At 36.8% G+C, this 22,495-nt stretch overlaps 1 protein-coding gene across 1 annotated transcript in view; it reads right to left on the reverse strand.

Annotated features, from left to right (window-relative positions):
* Positions 1-22,495, reverse strand: part of LOC140246715 (uncharacterized) — a 73,538-nt gene that overhangs the window by 38,838 nt on the left and 12,205 nt on the right. Inside the window, exons 3-5 of the mRNA XM_072326054.1 lie at positions 8,626-8,967; positions 7,260-7,385; positions 6,481-6,555 (exon numbers count right to left, since the gene is read on the reverse strand). Of these exons, the coding sequence (XP_072182155.1) occupies positions 6,481-6,555; positions 7,260-7,385; positions 8,626-8,967 (543 nt within the window). The remainder of the gene's footprint in view (positions 1-6,480; positions 6,556-7,259; positions 7,386-8,625; positions 8,968-22,495) is intronic.

A 22,495-nucleotide genomic window follows, 5' to 3' on the forward strand; every position in this document is an offset into this window, starting at 1 on the left:
CTCGTCTCAGAGACGTCTCCTTGGTGAGACCGCAAGGCATTTTATGTTGGAGACGTCTCCGCGACTGCTGCGACTCATAAGTTGGAGACGTCGCGGAGACGTCTCCGTTGGTAAGATACTAGCTTGTACATGCACACAGTGCTGTACATCGTAGGCCTGATTTGTGATATCTGGCGAAGAAAGATCAGGTCTGGCACAATGAACAGGATTTTCTTCTGTTTTATCTTTTTTTTTTTTTTAATACAGGATTATTGTCGTTGACCTGCTTCCGCGAGCGTTCAGGATACTTTTGTCGGTAAAATGGCGGAACATATTTGTGCCAAACGAGCTTGTGTGATGCATCTTTTGCATCTAATATAAGTTTATTCTTATAAAGACCACTGATAACAACCATGTTCTCGGAACCTTTTAGTTTTCTTCTCGTACAAGCAGCATCCTTGATGACTGTGAGTCATTGATCACTTGTTTTAATAAGAGTGCTACTGTCAATATCAGTCTGGTAGAAAAAGCACAACTCCAGTATCTACGGAAGTAGGCCTCTTTAAGGTAGCTATCGGATCGATGTTACTCAAGGGAACAAAAGTAACTTCATGTTCGCAAGGTGGTGGAAAACCCAGGTCCTCTATGAAAAGATCCATATCCTATTGGGCAGAAATTCAAGTGACAACGTGGATATTCAAAAACTATAGAAAGCATATAATGAGAGGCAAAATGGCGACTGTTTACGTCTGATATGAAGTAGAATCTCCTGCATGTAACATGGTTTCAAATGAGTATGAGTGGGGGCGCTGTGGCATAGTGGATAAGACTCCCGACTCCCAGTCGGAGGACCCAAGTTCGAGTCCCGCCAGTGCTTACGTCATTGGACAATATGTTTTTACCCACCATGTCCCTCTCGACCCAGGTGTATAATTGGGTACCTGGCAACGCTGGGGTAACAATAATGGCAGGGCCCTCTGGTAGAGCAGTGGCAACACTGAAGAGGCTACCCTGGATAAGTAAGACATTATTATCATTATTATTGTTATAATTCATGATTCCTTATAGTTAGATGCTTGTTTCCTAAGAATGTCATTTCTATGATGTGAATCACACCTGGTAAGATATATCGTAAGTCAGACAGACAAGGAGCGAGGCGTCGTCCAGTTAAGAATACATTGAAATGCATCGTACTTGGTGGTATCACTGGCGGTATGTTATCCACGTATATGGAAAAAAAAAAAGAACAGGAAGGTATAAGCCCCTTATTTCGCAGATTGCACTGGTCGAGGCAATTTCAGAGTTCGAACTGTCTTGGAAGTTGACTAAGTTACATTATTATAACATATGTAGAAGGATCAAATATAAGTAGATGTGTGCCACACGTCTTTTTTTTTTTATTTCTTCTCCCTCACTGCTATTCAAACAGCGTTAATTAAGTTCATCATGATAAGGCGCGGTCAGAGTGGCAAAAGATCGCAAAGTTTAAGATCGCGAAGTCTTCACGATCTTTTGTTGTCCGGTCACACTGGCAAGAGATCGATAATAAAACTGAAATATCCCTGGCTGTAGTGGGAAGTTTCGCGGAAAGTTTGCAGTCACAAGCACTTGAAAAACTGAAACTTTTCGATAATTTGCCAGTCTGGTCGCGCCTTTTGATATCTTGGAGATAGCGATCTTAAACTTCTTGACCTTTTGCCAGTGTGTGATCGCGGCTATTCTACAAGCGTACCTTTCCAATGGATCATTTTCCAGTCGTATATATATATATATATATATATATATAAATTTCATCTAACGGACCTACAACATAATGATGTTTATTCCTTGTGGCATCAGTACTGTTTGTTGTGACATTTAAAGGTATTTTTCGTCCAATTGCACGAAAAAAAAAAAGACGCTTCAAGAGAATATAGAATAAAACCACCTATCCCATTTCAACCTATATACGAATGTTTGCTATATATGTGACCGTGCACCTCAAAACGAACATAAAGTTGCACACACTGATTTTGCGTGAGGACTGAAAATAAAGTGAAATGGGTCAACCTAGCCGAACTTGACTTTTCTATATTTTCTGAAAGAGAGGGTCTTCTTTTACATAATGCTAAAATTTGGTATCATAAAACGGGCAGGAAAGTGTGTCTTCTTAGCAGTTTATCTCGAACATTTTTGGAAAAATAGTGTGATTAGGTGTGTCTTTAGAATCCGTTTTTCATTTCTGAAAAACCTTGTCCACACTCTTCGCTTTCAACTGTAATACCTTTTGAAAGGATAGTGCTACTGCTTTGAAAGTTGGAATTATGAACAAAATGTGTTAATGAGGCATGTAAATTCAGTTTAATCTGATAATCCCGTCATTGTTGTTACTCTGGTGGTTTACTTCCTGTTTTTTTTTTTTTGTTTTTTGTTTTTTTTGTTCCATTCATCGCACAGCCAGCACGGTTTGGTAAAGATTAAGCGCTTGAATAGACACTGTACTTCAGAGCCTCTTTTCTCAGTTCACACTTTTCCTGAGTTTGTGCTTTCTTTCCAATATTTAGATAGGTTAGGAGAGTCCATTTTATTTGAGTTATACGTCATTTTAAAGCTTAAAGTCTGCTCTTTCAGAATATGATCTTAACTAAAAATTCATGTCTGGCGACTTTTTGTTTGTTTTGAGGTGCATGGTAACATATAATCATATATAACAATTTATATAATATATGTATGATAACCATGTTCTGGTTTACTTGGAAATAGAATTTCCGTGCTAATGCTACAGATTTGCATACTGGAACAATAAAATAATCGCTGTTGCATATGAACAAAATGGTATTGATCGATGACATCCTCCCCCTTATAAGAAGTTGAGTCTTGATCCGCGTAGAGTTTTCATGAATTCGTTTTGCCATTATCGATGTACTAAAAAATATTTTTCATGGAATTATAAGGCAATATTGCAGCTATTTTGTATGTTTTATGCAAATTAGATGTTAAAGTTCATTCGATTGAAAAAGACCCTTTTTTGTTTTGTTTTGTTTTTGTTTTTTGTTTGTTTTGATTTGTTTGTTTGTTTGATATTTTGTTTGCCTTAGCGCAATCAATTTTGGTAAAAAAAAAAATCGGGTTCCTAACTTCAATTCTTTAAAAAAAAAAAATCCAAAAGGACCTTTTTAGAGGATTTGAAAAAAAAAAATCAAATTTTACCAGGGTATATAGGCTATTGAATGAACTGCATGCACATAAAACTCATGAAGCCCACATACAATTTGCATACAAATTACAATATTTGCATTTACTTTGATACCACTGAGAAGGGATTCTGGTTTCTAACTAACCGTCAAAACCTTAAAGTCTATTATGTCTAGTGTTTTTAACTTCCCTCTCAACAAAAAATATAAGTAAATCTACCAGTGTCAATATATATTTATCTGCATATTTCAGTAGTAATTTGCTTAATTATGAAAGAAATATGTGACCTGCTACAACAAAAGGATCCTAAAGTCTCTGACGGCTGAGCCGAAAAAAAAATCGAGTTTGCAGTCACATCATCAAAATTGGTCAAAACAATTGGATTTCTGTTTTTGGTATAATTCTGTACTCTAATGTTTTGTCTATCATCTGTCGAAATTTCAAAGCTAAATGATCAAAGGAAAGGCAAGAAATTAGCGTTTTTCTCGGCTATGATTTTCCGACTTTCACCGTATAAACAGAAACGTGTCCGAAGATTTGGATTTAGCGCCACAGCTAGACTCCGCCCCTAGCAACGAAGGAGTGATTTTATTGGTCAGTGCGTGGCATTGTATACAGATTGGTCGTGCGTAGACCGCTGGCGCTATTATCTTGAATGAACATCGCGGAGGTTGATAGACTCATCCTTCTATTGTCAAGCAGTGAAATCTGTCTCGCCTCCTCTTGATCATCTAACGTCGGAAGGACAACTTTGAAGGCGTTTTTCTCGAAACTCTGATTTCCTCAACCACTTGACAAGTGCTAATAAAATCATCGATATCTCAGCAACCGAGTACTTTTATGAGTTGTGCTATATATAAAATTGAAGTAGAAGAGTTAGGGAATAATGGCATGCAATTTTCAGAAAACTGTCCTTCCCCGACTTTCGGATACTTTTGTTGCAGTGGGTCACATATACTATTTACCACCTGAGAAACGTTTATCCCTAAAGTTGCTAAGTCCATTCGTTGTACAAAGATTTGAAATCACTTTTTCCAGGTCGTTCACAAAAAAAACAAAAAAAAATAAATAAAAAAATCTAGAAAATGCCTGTCTGTAACTCACAATTTCTCTTGTTGGGCAGCCATTTTGTTTATGCAAATTAGATGGTCAAGATCAGTGAATTTCGCTTGAGAACCGGAGTTTTCCTAACCCTAAAAACCTTAACGTCTACATATTAAGTTTTTAACTTGCCTCTCAAGAAAAAAAAAATTGTAACAAGTACTCTTGCAGTGTTAGATTCATCTGCATATTTCAATCCTAATTTGCATGATAATGAATAGAATATACTATTTACCATCTGAGAAACGTTTATCCCTCAAAGTGCTACTTCTGTTTTTAATATGTACAAAATATCAAATCACATTTTTTTTTTCCAGATCGTTTCCAAAGAATTTCTAAAAAATACGTGTCCGAAACTGACAATTTCTGTGGCTGGGCAGCGATTTTGTTTATGCAAATTAGATGGTCAAGTTCGGTGAATTTTGTTTTGGAACTGGAGTTTTCGTAACCCTAAAAAGCTAAAAGTCTGCATATTTAATATTTAATTTGCCTTTAAAAAAAAAGTGTCAAAATTACTCTTCCAGTGTTAATGTCTATATATATATATATATATATATATATATATATACATATATATATGAAGAGTTTGTTTGCAAAAACCGACAAGTCCATATTTGTCAAATTGAGATATTTGCGATTAAAGGTCAAGAAAAATAAAGAGAATAATAAGAAAATTGTTGCTTCTTTTGACCATAACTTTAAAAATATACCTTTATATGTAGTGACCAATATATCATTTAAAAGGTATTATTTTGTACTTTATGACAGAGACCGTACTTAAAAATCTTCAAAAATGGACTTATCGGTTTTTGCAAACAAACTCTTCATATATATATATATATATATGAAGGGTTTGTTTGCAAAAACCGATAAGTCCATTTTTGAAGATTTTGAAGTACGATATCTGCCATAAAGTACAAAATAATACCTTTTAAATGATATATTGGTGACTACATATAAAAGTATATTTTTTAAGTTATGGTCAAAAGAAGCAAAAATTTTCTTCTTATTCTCTTTATTTTTCTTGAACTTTAATCGCAAATATCTCCATTTAGCAAATATGGACTTTTGCAAACAAACTCTTCATATATATATATATACAATATAATACAATGTAAATGCACTTCCCAGTATTTTCGATTCACTGTTCCCACGGAACCCTTTTTGAAAAATAATTATCCCACTAGGCAATCTAATGAATTTCATTTACCCCTCTTGAGAACTTTTTTTTTTTTAATGTCAGAATATAATACACCGGTCCTAGATCTTAGAATTAATTAAGCTGTTAAAAAAAATGCACATCTTTGCATTCTTTTAAGCGCAAGTTGAAATTCATTCTGTTAAATCCTCTCTGATATTTTTTTTTTTTTGCTTTATTAGTTAGATCTCATCAACCTCAGGCTTCACCATCCATCCACCAATCAATTGATCACTGAATACATTATTACGTGATGAAGTAGCCATCACATTCTTTGCACAGCTGCGTGCAATACCAGCTCTCTGAAGCACATCCTCAATCACCCCCTGTTCTATTTCCCTTGTTCAACGTGTATTAATTCTCTTCCTTTCTTTTTTGTTCCTTTCTCTTCTTCCAGTCTTTCCATCTATTCCGTCAGGTTGTGTCATGTTTTTGTGTTCCTCCTGTTTTGTTCCTTTTAGTTGTAAATTATATCTGTGATAAGTCTTGGTAGATAAGCAATTCATTTTTTTTTTTTTGAGTGGTACGCAACATACAAGTTGCTTTTAAGTGAACCTCTGATTTCATTTTTTTTTTCAACTGAAGCATAACTTTGTACTTTTTTGTCAGTATGCATTCTTCTGTTTATCTGTATCTTTTATCTTTTGCAAAGTGGAATGTTTATGTTTATGACGTAATTCCAGATTTATTTTTTTTTTATGTTTTGTTGGAAAAGATATGAAGAAGAATGGACTGAACCTGAATTGAAATTGAAATTAGATATTTTTATGGCAATAAACCTAATCAATTTCAATAAACAATTTTAAACAAACCCTGAACGCTTCTACCGAGCATTATAGCGCTTATGAGGGAAAGATAGAGAGATAGAGGGAAAAGAAAATGGTAGATTTAATTTTATTTGCATGCTTTCCGTTGAAGACAAGTCCCGAGTATATTCAGGCAAGGGTAATTACGAAATGCATAATAACTGCTTTCATCGTTCGAACATTGCAAGGATAGCATTGCGGTTAATTAATTGTCTTTCATACTCAGCCTTGTTCTTTCGTCTTCATCATATTGATTTGGGTTCTGTGGTATCCGCCAGTAGGGATTCCAGGCACATCCTGTGCAAAGTAATATTAACAACGGAAATATCAGGGAAGACAAATGCCGTTATTCGAAATACAAAATATTTAAAGCCACGTATAGTATAGCTTGTATGGAAGCGAGATAGAGTCATGATCAATACAAACACGCCCACACACAAATACACCAAAGAAAACACACACACACACACACACACAAACAGGCAAAAAGCAAAAAGAAAAAGACAAAAACAAACACGGAGACATTTTCCCTCTTTTTTTTCTGCCTTCGTCCTTGCTTTATACCTGAGAACGTTTAGTAAACATTCGTCATCTACAAGGGTAATAATATCAAGAATAATGAATCGGCAATAATCAGTTCTTTCAGAACAAAAAAAAAAAAATGAAAATTTGGTAAAATATATACCCTGTAACTAAATACCTTTGGGTTCAGTATTGTGAGTGTGCAGCAGTAACACTGCTTACATTGAATTTAAATCTTGTTGATATCTGTACCTTAACTTATTGTTATTTTTTTTTTTCAGGGGGTGGAGGTGGAGGGATGTGTGTAATTACCACGATTTTAGTCGTATAATAATATCAAAAAATAAAAACATGCAATTGCTTTAATGTGAATCTTTGATCACTATATTTTATGGGATTATTAAAACCACCCAAAGAAACATATGAATATAAATGAATGGATATGGAGAGGCAACAAAAACAAGCAACAGCATTCTCACCTTGACGCGGTAGATAGTTCGGATAGTTCTTCTGCAGAAACTTTCCAAGTAGCAAAAATGCTATCAATAACACAAACGTTACACCCAAGCCTAGACCACAGATCAATCCGACATTATTACCATTTCCTGAAATGTGATAAAGGTAAGGAGAGAACACGTCAGTCAGGAATAACTAGATTTCAAAAGAAAACAATTAACCCGCAGATACGTGATTCGACATATTACAGCATAATAACATTTTGTATTTTATTATCAAAAAAAAATAAGTAAAAATACGAGCATAACCATAGTGACGAGTTCCCATCCAAAAGGTACTAAATACACATTTGAAGGAGAGAAGAACAAGCTTGATATTTTTTTTTCTTTTATGTTACTTGTTTCTTAGTGTCGTTAATGTAATAGTTTTGCTTCATATATATATATATATATATATATATATATATATATATTGCACATATACATGCATGTACATACAAACATAGGTCTTAATCATTAGTCAGCAAAATTGGATAACTCCGTTTTTGTTCGTAGATGATTTCAGTGATAAACTGACAGAGTCTTATATGACCAAGTCTTCAAACATTACAATTACTCAACAAGACGCACTAGGCATTGCTCTGATTATTGTTCCCCCTATTAAACAAATCAACATCATAAAAAGTATTAACGTCAGCATTCAGAAACATCACATGACACTTTTTTTTTTTGCACTATACAAAGAGATATATTAGGTGTCACTACTTTGCACCCCTTTTTTTTTTCCCGAAAGTGCGGAAGTGGCAAGGTTTTGTATTTGCGCTGAGGACTATTTTTGATTTTTATGATAATTGTAATTATTATTATTACTATTTTTGTCAGCTTTACAAACCCGGACGTGGCACCAGAAGTTTCGCTGAAGGTTTTTTTTTTTTTTGTTTGTTTGTTTTTTGTTTGTTTGTTTGTTTGTTTGTTTGTTTGTTTGTTGGTTTGTTTGTTTTTTTGGAGGGGGGGGGAGATGGGGGTGCTGTTCGTTATTCCGAAGGTTCACTATTCCGAAGGTTCGTTATTGCGAAGGGTCGTTAATCCGAAACACAGAAATTCCCTTTACCTAGAGGTTCGTTAATCCGAAAATGAAAATGAGTTCTTTATTCCGAACATTTGTGGCACTATTCCGCAGGTTCATTGTTCCGAAGATTCGTTGATCCGAAAATGAAATTCGGAACAATGAACCTTCGGAATAACGAATCTTCGGACTAAAGAGCCTTCGGAATAACGAGCTGTAACCGATGGGGGGGGGGACGGGGGGGAGGGTTGTTAGCTCATGAAACCCAACAGTGCTTCCCCTCCCTCACCACTTTTGAAAACTTTTGGCAACGTTTCACAATACCTGGGAAATAAAGAAGAGTGATTTCTGCGGTCGACGTCCCATTCATCGAGTCACCGGTAGCCATGCATACGAACGTTTTTTCCGTCCCTTGATTGGCTGAAACATTGATCGTCTCGAGCCTCTCGTATGTGTCGTCAGATAATGTTTTCTGCTGTGAAACAACGGAATTCAATCTCTTTCCAGACTTATCGGTCCACAACATGGAGATGTTAGGCTTGAATCCACTCACTACACACGTAAGTGTAATGGAAGGGCTATCGGAAGGAGGTTGGTATGCACACGGGCTTTGATGGGACTGGCTCTCATCGACGCATTCGTCAATGATGTGTTTTGATGCCATCGCTACGGAAATAAGAAATTATACATGGAATGAGACACATGCAATCTCTTAACAAACAAATATTCAAAGACTACAGCTAGTTTTCCGGGACTATCTCTTCTCAAGGACGAGAGTGTAAAACATATCTGCGCTTTCGTTTGCTATACAACGCGTCCCACACACAAAAACAAAACAAATAAAAATATAGAAACCGAGTTTCCTAGCAAGATTTTACTTTAAAAATCAAAACATTTCTTTATGAAATGTACATAAAAAAGGTACGCTTCTCTTCTTTCATTAGATGCGCAACTCAATGTTCATCATTCATGCATGGCTAACTTAGAACACTGAACAGTGGTGGTACCAATTACTGTTCACTTACACACCGAAATGGTGACTTTGAGTATTTTTTTTTTTACTTTGAGTATTTCTTTTAGACTTTTACTGTCATGTTTTTTTTTTTTTAAAGCAAGGTTCATAACCTAAACGTCCATATTTTTTTCTCTTATATGAAACCTTATTCATCAGATATGAAGAACGCACGCTCGATAAAAAGTTTCATGAAAATGTGCTGTATTTATATCGACTTTACGATTAGTCGAAAAACAAACATTCAGCACTTCAGACTTTGCCCTATGCAGACAATGACATCAGCTACGCAATTGAATTCACACGAAACAACGGCAGTGTTACAGTGAATGTTGCTCGGGTTTGGGACATTTACATGGAATGCTGTATAGGGACGGAAAGCCCTTTGTTTAGAATAACAAGTAATTGAAGACTAATTTCGTGAGAATTCTCAGGCTGCATGAAGCCCACAGTGGCTACGGAAAATTGGCTTTACGCCAATGTTAATTATTATAATGATTTTGTACCTTAAACTTATGAATGTGTGTATTTAAGTTCACCCCTGACAGGATTTTGAAGTCAGTGGGAAGGTAAAATAGAAAGATTAACGAGATTTATTGCAAGCGTTAACACTCTCAAAATCAGCGGGATAGCGATCGCGCTAGGAATCTCGAGTTTTTTGCAACCGTTCACACGTACAGAATTATCCCGCTAATTGCTGATCGAGATAACAGCCAAACCTGCAAATTGGGTCACACAGCGCCCTCCTCTATCACTGCCTGCGCACACTTCCCTTTGTCCATTGTATTTTCCGCGTCAGTGATGTGGTTCGCGCGCTGTTGTTGTGGTGCGCCAAAGAGGTTAAAGGTGGTATTCTGTAAGGATCCTAGGACAGCTCTCGCTCCTAAATACGCGATTGGTATTCTGTAACACCGCGCGTAGGAGGAGAAATAGGATAGTGACGTCAGGGATCCTTACTAACAACCAGCTTAGGATAGGGGCGTAACTTGACATGTTAATTAGATATAATTAGATGTTAATGAGATCTTAAGATAAGTGGTATTCTGTAAGCACAAGTAGGATCAAGTTTAGGAGCAAAAATAAGGATAGCCTCTAGGCAATCTTTCTCTGGCGCTTTATGCCGGGCTATTGCGTATATAGGCCATACTGACGACCTACTGTCTCTTATTTTGTATGTTCATGAACAAGAAAATAAATACATGAATCGTATAACAGAGTTATCTGTTCCTCTCATACTGAGGATTCTAAAACTGCAATCTATAATGTTCGAAACAATTGTTTTCTTTATCTAGCTGGTATGTGTTTATTTGTTTGTTGTTCGCCATTTTCAATTCAATTCACACTTCATTTCATTCGGCACAAATAAGTCGAAAGTATATTATGTACACAATAACAACAAAAGCTATTATTTAATTATTAATATTGTAACAATGATAATCATTATTAAGATTAGTATTATTATTATCATTTTCATTATTATTATTATTATTATTATTATTATTATTATTATTATTATATTATTGTCATTATTGTTGTTATCATTATTATAATGCTCAGCGTCGGCCCGAACGTCATGCGGACGCAGTGCAAGTAGCCTACCTTCGCCGCCCACATTACGTGACCCTCGAATTCGTTGCTATAAAGATCTGGTAACCAAAGAAAAAGAAACGTACGCAGTGCGCTTCTAGGTCGCGTGTAGAATATGAAAAATACAAGTAACGCAACGATCCATACGCACACATTATTGTTAAGACGTATATAGTGTGTGTGACGCAACCCGGTGACCTAACAGTCTATGTGCGTGGGTTATTTTTTTTTTCAAAATGTAGTGAACTTATACGTGTTTATACAAGGATATCATGGAGCTATAGTAGCTCCATGTTTATATCTTTGTTTAATCTATCAGTAATCTCCTTTATTTATTATGTTATCATTGCCCAGCATGTAAGTCTATAATACCATAAAAATAGGAGAGAGCTAGCGGGGTGAATTAAGTGGGACAAAAAATTACGGTGATTTGATGAATTTCCTCTAATAACTTTCTGATATTTAGAATGGGGCACACATGTTAAGGCCCCCTCACACCTGAGCGAATTGCCTGAAATATGACTTGCGATGGCTGGCGAAAGGCATTTTTGGAAAAATCGTTTTCAATGGTAATTGATAGTAAGTCATATTTACCCTTCGTGTTTGGGTTCGTACACCTTCTGAACTAACAGTTGCGATTATTCAAATTCGCACGGGATTTTTGAACATGTTTAAAATTTCCCGACGAATTGAAAAATCGTCTGTCATTTGCATCTCTTATTTAGTCTGCGGTAATCGTTCGTTTATCGTTCGCGTGCTATCGTCACGCATAGTCCCTCATCGCGCTTTTGCCAAGGTGGACCGATCTCGAAAGAACCCTAAACGAAGCAACACAATGACTAAATATGACTTACGCATAGAAACGAAGATACTATGACAAACGTATTTTCGCTTGCCATCTTATATGCGAAGGGAAACTAAGATTGACTTTTACTAAATTTGAAAGGCGATGCATACACGAAGGCAAGTCTAAGAGATACTATGAAAAACTATGGATTGCGAAGTGATACGAATACCAGCGAATGACCTGACGAAAAAATTGGCGAATGCTGAGCTGCTCTCTGTGACCAGCCACTCGCCACGTTACTCATATATAAACATTCCACCTGAAAGTTTCAAAGTTTCTTCAGAAAAATGGAAGATGCAGCCCGCCTCAGAGTCCAGTGTTTACTGGCAATGGCTCAGAATGATATTATACATCAGCAGCTGAACCTACACCAGTTCATCAGAGGCCGATTCAGATGGAGACGAGGCTTCAGACGACGTCGTATCTGGAGAAAGACGTGGCTGAACCCTGCCAGAAGAAGGGCTTTCGGAATCTACGACCAGCTGTTGGTTGAGCTCCGAAGAGAAGACCCTTCGACTTTCAAGAAATTTTCTCTGCATGCCCCCTGAACTCTACGATGAAATCCTGGAGAGGGTCAGAGGAAGAATCAGGAGGCAGTACACCTGGTACAGGGAGCCGCTGGAAGAAGGTCTCAAGTTGGCAGCTACTCTCTGTCATCTTGTGTCTGGCACCAAGTACTCCGACATGCAGTAGGGGTGGACGGTGCCTGAAAACACCCTATCTGTAGTGGCCAGGGAAGTGTGTCAGGCCATAATGTGACGAGTATGACAGCCCCTTCAACCCCTGATGGATGGAAACAACTTGCTGGTGGATTCTTCAAGCGGTGGAATTTTCCCCACTGTGTGGCAGCTATTGATGGCAAGCATGTGGTCATCAGAAAGCCTCCTCTGTCCGGCTCGCTATGCTGCAACTACAAGGGCTTTTTTAGTATAATCCTGTTGGCTATCATAGTGGACAGTGACTACAAATGTATCTGGTGCGATGTTGGTGGTAGGTACGATACAATAGGGGAAAGGGGGTAGGTCGGGTCAATTTAGGGGTACGTCAAATTTGTTATCATCTCACCTCCATTGTTACTGTTTCAATATTTATATATATATTTTTTTTTTGCTAAAATGATAGCAATTGGGGCAATTCATCTCAGTTTTTGCTTGATACCCTTTTTCTTCTTCAAAAACGTGCTTTAAGAATAATTAATAATATTGGATATTTATTTCACACAAATGATCTTTTGTGTAGAAGCAAAAATCTGAAATTGATTGATTTGTTTCATTATAATGTTGGTATTTTTATGTATACATTTTCAATTGATGAGCTTCCTGACATTTTTGCACATGTTCATAAGAAATAACTCTCTTCATATCTACCCAACTCGTCATCGTGATGACTATCACCTTCCACGTACTCGAACAATTTTTGCGAAAAAAACATTAATGTTTACAGTGCCAAAAATACTGGAATCTTCCGGCTGATTTTACTGTTTATCCTTTTTGTCCTTTAAATGTAAATGTTGCATAGATGATTTCTCTGGCCGCACTGAAATCTGGACGGCCCTGGTCGCTTTTATACTCCCCAAGGAGTGCACACACACGTACGAGAACGCCTGATCTATTCTTTCGTCTTCGTTTCCAATCGCATGCCATATCAAACCATTGCTCATTGTTCGTTCCTCTTATCGGGTCATATCAACCCTTCGCTCGCCTTCGGCCGCAATTTACTCAAAGAAGTGAACCGAAAAATCGTTATCCTTCGCATGTCATCTTTATCCTTCGCTTACCGTTCGTTGATCATATTTGACTTTAGTTTATAATCGGATGATTTGAAGGCAACTTTATTTGAAATCGTTGAATTCGCGCGCATTTCGTACGTTTTTCTTATTCGTCCCCCTTCGTCCCCCTACATGCGCTCAGGTGTGAGGGGGCTTTTAAATCGGACCCAAAGACTTTTGATGCTAGCCACATAACGGGTTGCTACGCTACATTCCTGTAAGTGTCGTATTTGTGTTGTCTTTGGGTTTTTGTTTTTGTTTTTTTTTTTTTTCCTGGGAGAAATGGAAGATTGGTTTGGTTTAAGTGGGACAAACAGTTACTTTAAGCCAGACATTATTATTACAAGCATATCGATCACGCAGCTCTACTGTGCGAGGAGTTAAAAATGTATTGTCAGTCTAATTTTATAGTTAAGAATACAATTTCGATTATCAAAGCTTTAGCACGCACTTAGCCCACCATAATAAATGAGCTTCCTGACATTTTTGCACATGTTCATAAGAAATAACTCTCTTCATATCTACCCAACTCGTCATCGTGATGACTATCACCTTCCACGTACTCGAACAATTTTGGATATTTATTTCACACAAATGATCTTTTGTGTAGAAGCAAAAATCTGAAATTGATTGATTTGTTTCATTATAATGTTGGTATTTTTATGTATACATTTTCAATTGATGAGCTTCCTGACATTTTTGCACATGTTCATAAGAAATAACTCTCTTCATATCTACCCAACTCGTCATCGTGATGACTATCACCTTCCACGTACTCGAACAATTTTTGCGAAAAAAACATTAATGTTTACAGTGCCAAAAATACTGGAATCTTCCGGCTGATTTTACTGTTTATCTTTTTTGTCCTTTAAATGTAAATGTTGCATAGATGATTTCTCTGGCCGCACTGAAATCTGGACGGCCCTGGTCGCTTTTATACTCCCCAAGGAGTGCACACACACGTACGAGAACGCCTGATCTATTCTTTCGTCTTCGTTTCCAATCGCACGCCATATCAAACCATTGCTCATTGTTCGTTCCTCTTATCGGGTCATATCAACCCTTCGCTCGCCTTCGGCCGCAATTTACTCAAAGAAGTGAACCGAAAAATCGTTATTCTTCGCATGTCATCTTTATCCTTCGCTTACCGTTAGTTGATCATATTTGACTTTAGTTTATAATCGGATGATTTGAAGGCAACTTTATTTGAAATCGTTGAATTCGCGCGCATTTCGTACGTTTTTCTTATTCGTCCCCCTTCGTCCCCCTACATGCGCTCAGGTGTGAGGGGCTTTTAAATCGGACCCAAAGACTTTTGATGCTAGCCACATAACGGGTTGCTACGCTACATTCATGTAAGTGTCGTATTTGTGTTGTCTTTGTTTTTTTTTTTTTTTTCTTGGGAGAAATGGAAGATTGGTTTGGTTTAAGTGGGACAAACAGTTACTATAAGCAAGACATTATTATTACAAGCATATCGATCACAGAATAATGTGAGCGCATGTGTGTGTGTGTGTGTGTGTGTGTGCATCTGTTATTATTATCATTTTTTATATTCAAGAAAATCTTATATATTTTATAATAACTTTGAATTAAGGGCGAAGTTTGGCATGCAGTGATTATATCCCAGTTTACCCCAACGTCCTCCAAAAGTTCAAAATTTGAGCTAATTTCTGCAAAAATTTTAAATGCAAATTAATGGAACTCGTAAGGTCTACATTTAGTATGGTGGGCTAAGTGCGTGCTAAAGCTTTGATAATCGAAATTGTATTCTTAACTATAAAATTAGACTGACAATACATTTTTAACTCCTCGCACAGTAGAGCTGCGTGAAGCGCTGTGCACTCTTGAGCAATGTAGATCTTGGGCGCGCGTTGCGTAAAATTAGCCAGATGATTGGTTTGTAGATACTGCGTCGGGCGTGTCCTGTCTTTCCTCATTAATATTCATTATTCATAAATGACTGTCCTAGGATAGGCTTAGGACAGGCTTACAGAATACCGATTTTGCCTGTCCTAAGGGTATCCTATTTTTGATTTGATTTGATTTTATTGGTTCCTGCATTATATCATTGCTCATGCAGATACATACACATATATCATATACATTAATGGTACCATACATATAAATGGATATACATGAACATTAGTTGCTAACAAAATGAGTTTTTTCATTACCTTTAGAATATACAGCAATACATTTCTTCATTGCCTGTACATAAATGTCCAACAGAACAGTGATGCTATGAATAACGCAGAAGGGCTACAGCTTAAGCATTGCTTGATTTGCATGCAGCCCTCGTACATAATACATAACATATAGGAAAATAGGGAAGGGATGACTTGAATAGAGATAGGGATAGGAGAAAGGAGAGAGGAGAGGTCTGTCTGCTTTCACTATTACACAAAGTTAGAACACCTGGATCTCTGAATAGCAAAGCATGGCAAAGTATTTTCTCACCGAGGTTCAGGTGAACAGTTACAGGTCATGGTCGGTTACATAACATTACGCAATAAATTCAGAACAACGATAATTCCACGAGGGACTTTCATATACAATACAATTGCAATGACATTATAAGATCACTGATATCCAGAGAGCAGCATTGTCTTTACAGCTTTCTTGAAAGAATACATAGACTTTAAAGTTCGAATTTCTGAAGGAAGAGAGTTCCAAATATCGGGTCCAGTGTGTCTGATAGATTTCAGAGCCATCACCGTTTTAGGATTTTGTAGATGAAATTTATCAAATTGCCTTGTGGGATAAGAATGTATATCCTTGTTTAAATTAAATAATGAGAAAAAAGAAGATGGCAACTGACCGTTATACAAACGAAACATAAAAAGTGAATTTTGCAAAAAATTAATATCATTTACCTTTAGTGTTTTTAATTCTACGAACAAAGGATCTGAATGGTCCCGATAACCTTAATTGGTGCATATACGAATTGTTTTCTTTTGCAGAAGCAATATACTGTCAATGTGACTTTTCGCAGTTGCCCAAACAATGTTACAATATGAGATGTTCGATAATATCAAGGAATTATAAAGCATAAATAAAATATTCTTTGGGACATAATACTTAAGCTTACAGAGTATACCAACGTTACGAGACACTTTATCTGAGATATATTGCACATGAGCATTCCATTTCAAATTTTCATTGATATCGTCGGGTTTACCACGAACCGTTCTATCTCGATTTTTGGGAATTTGAGTTTTTTGCATAATTGTTACATATAGACTCTCCTCTTTGTCGTGTTAAAGTTTCTAAGCAAAAAACGCATTTTTTTACAAATATAGGGTGGTCTATCTCAAACCCTCTGATGAGAAATGTAACAAACCCTTTACCACGAATCGTCCTATGTCAGATAGGTCACTTTGTGGTAAAACTTGACGCGCGCAAGAACTTACGTGCAGGTACGTGCGCATGTACAATTCGGGCTTTCGTGCGTGTGCGTGCAGAAATCTGACAGGCCTGCGCCTACGTGCTGTATACTTAGTTGGGGATATTATACTACGCGCTCCTTTGGTGTAGTTGTAGTGTCATCAAAGATCAGTCATGGACGGCTCTCCTCTCACCGGAGATCAATTCCAAGGATTACAGGTGAATTTCTGTTTTTTATAAGACTACTCTGGGTATAAGGACAAGAAACGTTAGATATTTGTGAAGACAATTCATGAATTCATGAAAAGCTTATATAATAACAAACAGTAAAATGTTGTGAGTTAGTGCGTCAAGACTAAATGTTACAGTGTCACTGTAGACCAGTGTATGTAGTGTAACCTTAACTTCTACGCCAGACCGTTAGTCGCTGTAACGTTAACGATGTCGATGAGGGTTTGGGGTGATTGATATCATCTAGATCCAACTTGGTTAGGCCTAACGTTAGAAAAAAAATTCCGAATTGTTCTTAACAAAAATGTCAGAATTGTAAAAAGAGCCCATATTATCTGATTAGTTCTAACAGTAACATTGTTACTCAAGGTTAGTTCGAACGTTACGACGTTAATACTACAATAGGGTATAGAACATAGAGATGTATACTAATAATTTATAGTATATATCTCTATGGTATAGAACCATCTACTATGGTAAGTTAGTACATAGTAGCGTTATCATTAAGTTATTAACACTAACGTTAGACAGTCTAACTAGTTCTAGACCCTACAGTACTAACGAGCAGTAAACCGTAATAATAGAGGTAGGCTACTGACACTAACATTAAATTAACTGGTCAGTTCTAACGTTACGGGAGTAACAATGTTACTAGGCCTACCGTTAGGCCTAGAAATGTTAACGTTAGAACTTGAAGATCTCAGTTAGACCCTGTTAAACTCAGTTGTTAAACGATCTCTTTGGTCTTAAACGTTAGACAACTTGTGTCTACTAGAATCTAGTTAACGTCCAGTGAGATAGGCCAAGCCTTTTAGATCTAGGCTAGTATCCATTACTAACGTTAGTGTAGAGTTTCTAGTAGTAGAACTCAACCTATATCCAGGGCTGCCAACATTGGAAATTAGTTGAGAGTGAGACTCCAGGCCAATGCTATAATTTAGGAGTCAAAATGAGTGAGATCAATAACAAATGTATGCAAATGAAATAAAGTTTTAGAAATGAGAAAGGACCAAAATGAGTCAGAGTGAATCTCACTCTCAATGAGTGAGAGGTGGCAGCCCTGTACATGTATATCACTAACCTTGCTTACGCTAGTGGTAGTGCTGTAACGTTAAATAGGGACCTTGATCTTGATCTTGATCTTGATCTTGATGGTGTACGTTGATCAGCCCTGGTAGAGCAACACTCAACTTTGGTTCATAGGTCATGGTAGGAGGGACATTACTCAAAATGTTTGGAAAATGTTTGGGACACAGGATCTGACCTGTTAGAGTCTAGAACTAGTAATGTAGACCAATTATCTTAGCGTTATTCTAAAAACTAACAGTTAGGGCGTAGATAGAAATTCTACTACAAACGTTAGGCCTAATGTTCTACCGCCGTACCGCCACCGGTACTTCCCTTATAGTATTTAAAAAAAAAAATCCAGATTGTAGTATATCTATGTGTATTCAACGTTACACATCAAAATTGAATACAACTGTACAGTCTAACGTTAGGGCCTAGCTGCTAAGTGGGATCTACATGAACTAACGTTAATGATAGACTCGAGCCTAAAGTCAACTTGACCAAACTCTGGTCTAGATCTCTCTTCATCTAGACTCTGTGTCTATCAAGACTAGGCCCTACTGGCGCTGCAAAAGGAGGTGCTTCAAATTAAAGTTTAATCTCATTCGTTTTTGTTAGAACCTTATCTGGACTTGGCCTAGTCCTTGGCCTAGATCGATTATGCCTAACATAGATAGATATTAATCTGTTTCTGTTTCGGTTTCCCCGTACTCGTAGGACGACTGAACTGCTCCAGACAACGTCACTTAACCGAGCTAGACATAGAAGTTGGAACTCAAGTCTAACAGTTACTGCTGATATAATGATTCTAGAATAGACCCTATCTTGGCGTAGTGTCAAACGTCAGAGTCTGTTGAATCATCTGACTGATGTCTAACAAGGCTTTGTTATGTAGCTCTACCTCTACTAGATCTCTATCACTAGTCTGGCAGATCATATGTACAACTAGATAGATGGGTCTATTTTCTACTTAAAAATTAAATGGGGTTTTCTGCAAAATAGAGTTAAAATAATATCCCATGGTACTGTAAAACCTGAAGTAGCATAGAGATGGTTTAATCATGTTGGGGGTTACCAGTGCGAAAATCCGATTTTTATTGTTATTATTTTTTTTTTTTTTTTTGGGGGGGGGGGATACTGTATAATGCACCGTATATATGGTATTTAAGTTCAACAAAATAAAATGAGTGAATTGCATGAATCAGCTTCTACTATGTAAAACAAAATCGTGGTAATTATAGTAAGATAAATAATAATTGTAAGTGGAATATTAAGGAATCTATTAATAGCAATGCTTGCAAAATTTGGCATGTACCTTTCCTTTAATTTTTTCACGTTCCTTTATTTCTGATTTTCTTGTCTTTTGTGTACGTGTTTGGTGGATTGGTATTCAATACATACATAGAAGTCGAATAACCGCTGGTGAAACGTCGGCTTTAATACAGAATCTGCGAACTTTTATTTCTTGAGAATTTATCCCTTAGGATTTGCTTATATACATGACAAAATTATAAAATTAAAAATGCAAGTATTTGAGTTGATATGAATTTTCAATCATTGAATATAAGTATTAGAAAAAAATGAATTGAAGGACAGATCATTGAATGAAAGGGTCAATGATGTTGATTTTCAAAATCGTCACAATGTGAGTATTGGCATTAACCTTGAAAAGCTGTTTGTTTTCAGATGAAGACCAAAAATCAAGTTCACCACTGGAGATGGCAGAAATGTTGGATCCAGAGGATGACATCCCTTTAGCTGCACTTCAAAGAACTACGAAATCGGGGGCTGATGACAAAAAAAAAAGCAGGTATTTTGTATTTTCACCTATTTATAACTTGACACAACACAATTTACATGTTATTTCTTTTTAAAGTAGAGAATAAATAACGCGTATGAGAAAAGTATGTAAGGGAAACAAGAGAAAAAAGAAATTCGGAGAAATAGGGGCAGTATAGATAATGGACTTACTTGAATAATGTAATTTCAATTATAACAGAGAGTTAGGTTGAAGGAAAGAACATTATATGAATGTTTCAATGGCGGTAATGTTCAACATCTGTCACTACATTAATTGTGAGTATTGATATTGACTTTGGAAGGTTCTTCATTTTCAGTTAAAGAGCAACAAATCAAGTTCATTGAGTATGAGAAAAAAAAATTGAATTGAAGGACAGATCATTGAATGAATGGGTCAATGATGTTGATGTTCAAAATCGTCACAATGCGAGTATTGGCATTAACCTTGAAAAACTGTTCGTTTTCAGATGAAGACCAAATATCAAGTTCACCACTGGAGATGGCAGAAATGTTGGATCCAGAGGATGACATCCCTTTAGCTGCACTACAAAGAACTACGGAATCGGGGCAGAGAACAAAAAACAGCAGGTATTTCATATTTTTCACCTATGTATAACTTGACACAACACAATTGTACATTTTATTTCTCTTTAAAGTAGAGAATAAATAACGTGTATAAGAAAACTATAGTTGTGGAACAAGAGAAGGGAAAAAGTAGGAGAAATAGGGGCACTATAGAAAATGGTTTACGTTAATAAAGTAAATTCCCCTTTCAAAGAGTTATGCAGGTTGTAGGAAAGAACCTGAAATGAATGGATCAATGATGATGATGTTGAAAATCTGTTGATGCATTGATTTGGAGTATTCATATTAGCACTGGGATCGTTCTTTGTTTTCAAATACAGATCAAAAATCAAGTTCAACAAACAACAATGGAGATGGCAGAAATGTTGGATCTAGAGGATGACATCACTTTAGCTGCACTTCAAAGAACTACGGAATCGGGGCGGAGGCGACACAGTGACACTCTAGACGAGTAGCTAGTCTAGCCACGGACTGCAGGGTGCTGGAGTGGGGACTGGAAAGGAGGGCCGAAACAGGAGGGGGAAACGAATTCATGGATTTTCTTTCCAAATATTTGAAGATTATTGTCCTCAGACCTAGTCTAGTCTTATTATAAACTGAAAACCACCTGCATTCCTTGGAATTGATCTGCGGTGAAGTGTAAAGCCGTCCATGACTGATCTTTGATAACAGTAGGAGCAGCTACGTAGCGTAGACCGTAGGCCTACCAGATATCTGCACGAAGTTCGATGCATCCCGTAGAAGGTATCCAGAGGATGAAAGGGGTAGCCGCTTGTATGTAAAGAAAATACGCCCAGGAACTCGGTATAAAGTTGTCAAGAGAAAAGAAATGGTGCACCTCATTGAAAAGACAAACAGGCTAATCCGTACGAGAAAGTTCATTCCGATAAATCTGGTTATCAACCTCATGTCGACGTGCCAATCATGGCTGTCATAAATTCAGCACAGCAAACTGAAGAAATCCGGAAGACGTACCTCGACCTCGAGGACTTGGGAAGGAAAGGCAATGGATCGCTAATCACACGGAAACAAAAGTAAATGACATGGCGCTAAGGAAGAAACGCGCTATTCATTATCTTCTACCTCTAGCGGGCAGTAAGCTAAAAGCGTGCAAAAGCTTATTCCTCAATACCTTAGGAAAAGCAACGTATTTGCGACATGAAGAATTTAGGAGCTTGTTATTTTTCAGCAATTTTGCAGCTACTGTGTAAACCATATGCTTCAGGTTGATACATGCATTTTTAAGGCCAATGGTAATATGGCCTTGTTCATCATGCATTCACACTTAGAGTAAACCATGCAATATCGTTTTTCATTTCTGAGAAAAAAATAAAGCTTTGGACATTAGTGATTTCTAACGATGCTTCAGTTGCAAAGTGTTTTTCATACATGTGTGTTTGATAGCCTAAATATTACAGCCAAGGAGATCAACATGTCTGACTTGTACACCATTATTGACTGCTGAATTATGATCCCTTCGGTGAGGATTTGTAGTTTTTATCTTAAGCTGGAAATGTAAATGTGTTATCACCAGAACATGCACTGCATGCAGTTATTTCATTTCATTGCATTGCAGGACTTCATGGTTTCAATGTTTTGCTGACAGCGTAACCGCAACTTCTGTTCACTAATGTTTAACTAGTATTTCAATGGGATCACATTAAAAGGGGGAAATTGAATATACTGTCGAAATTCGATAATGATAAACCTGTTTCTTGATAATAAAAAAAAAAATGACACTCTTGCAGTGCAACAATTTCATATATCCTCTTTTGTCAATGCTTTTACACTAACTGTTCATGCCATGTTATGTGATTCTCTACGACAATGCAACTTAAACAGGAATCGAAATATTATTGTTTTAAAGAACATGCAGTTCGTAAGATATGAATTCTGTTGTAAAAGTTTC

The sequence above is a fragment of the Diadema setosum genome, chromosome 3 (assembly GCF_964275005.1).
Source record: "Diadema setosum chromosome 3, eeDiaSeto1, whole genome shotgun sequence".
Classification (NCBI taxonomy): domain Eukaryota; kingdom Metazoa; phylum Echinodermata; class Echinoidea; order Diadematoida; family Diadematidae; genus Diadema; species Diadema setosum.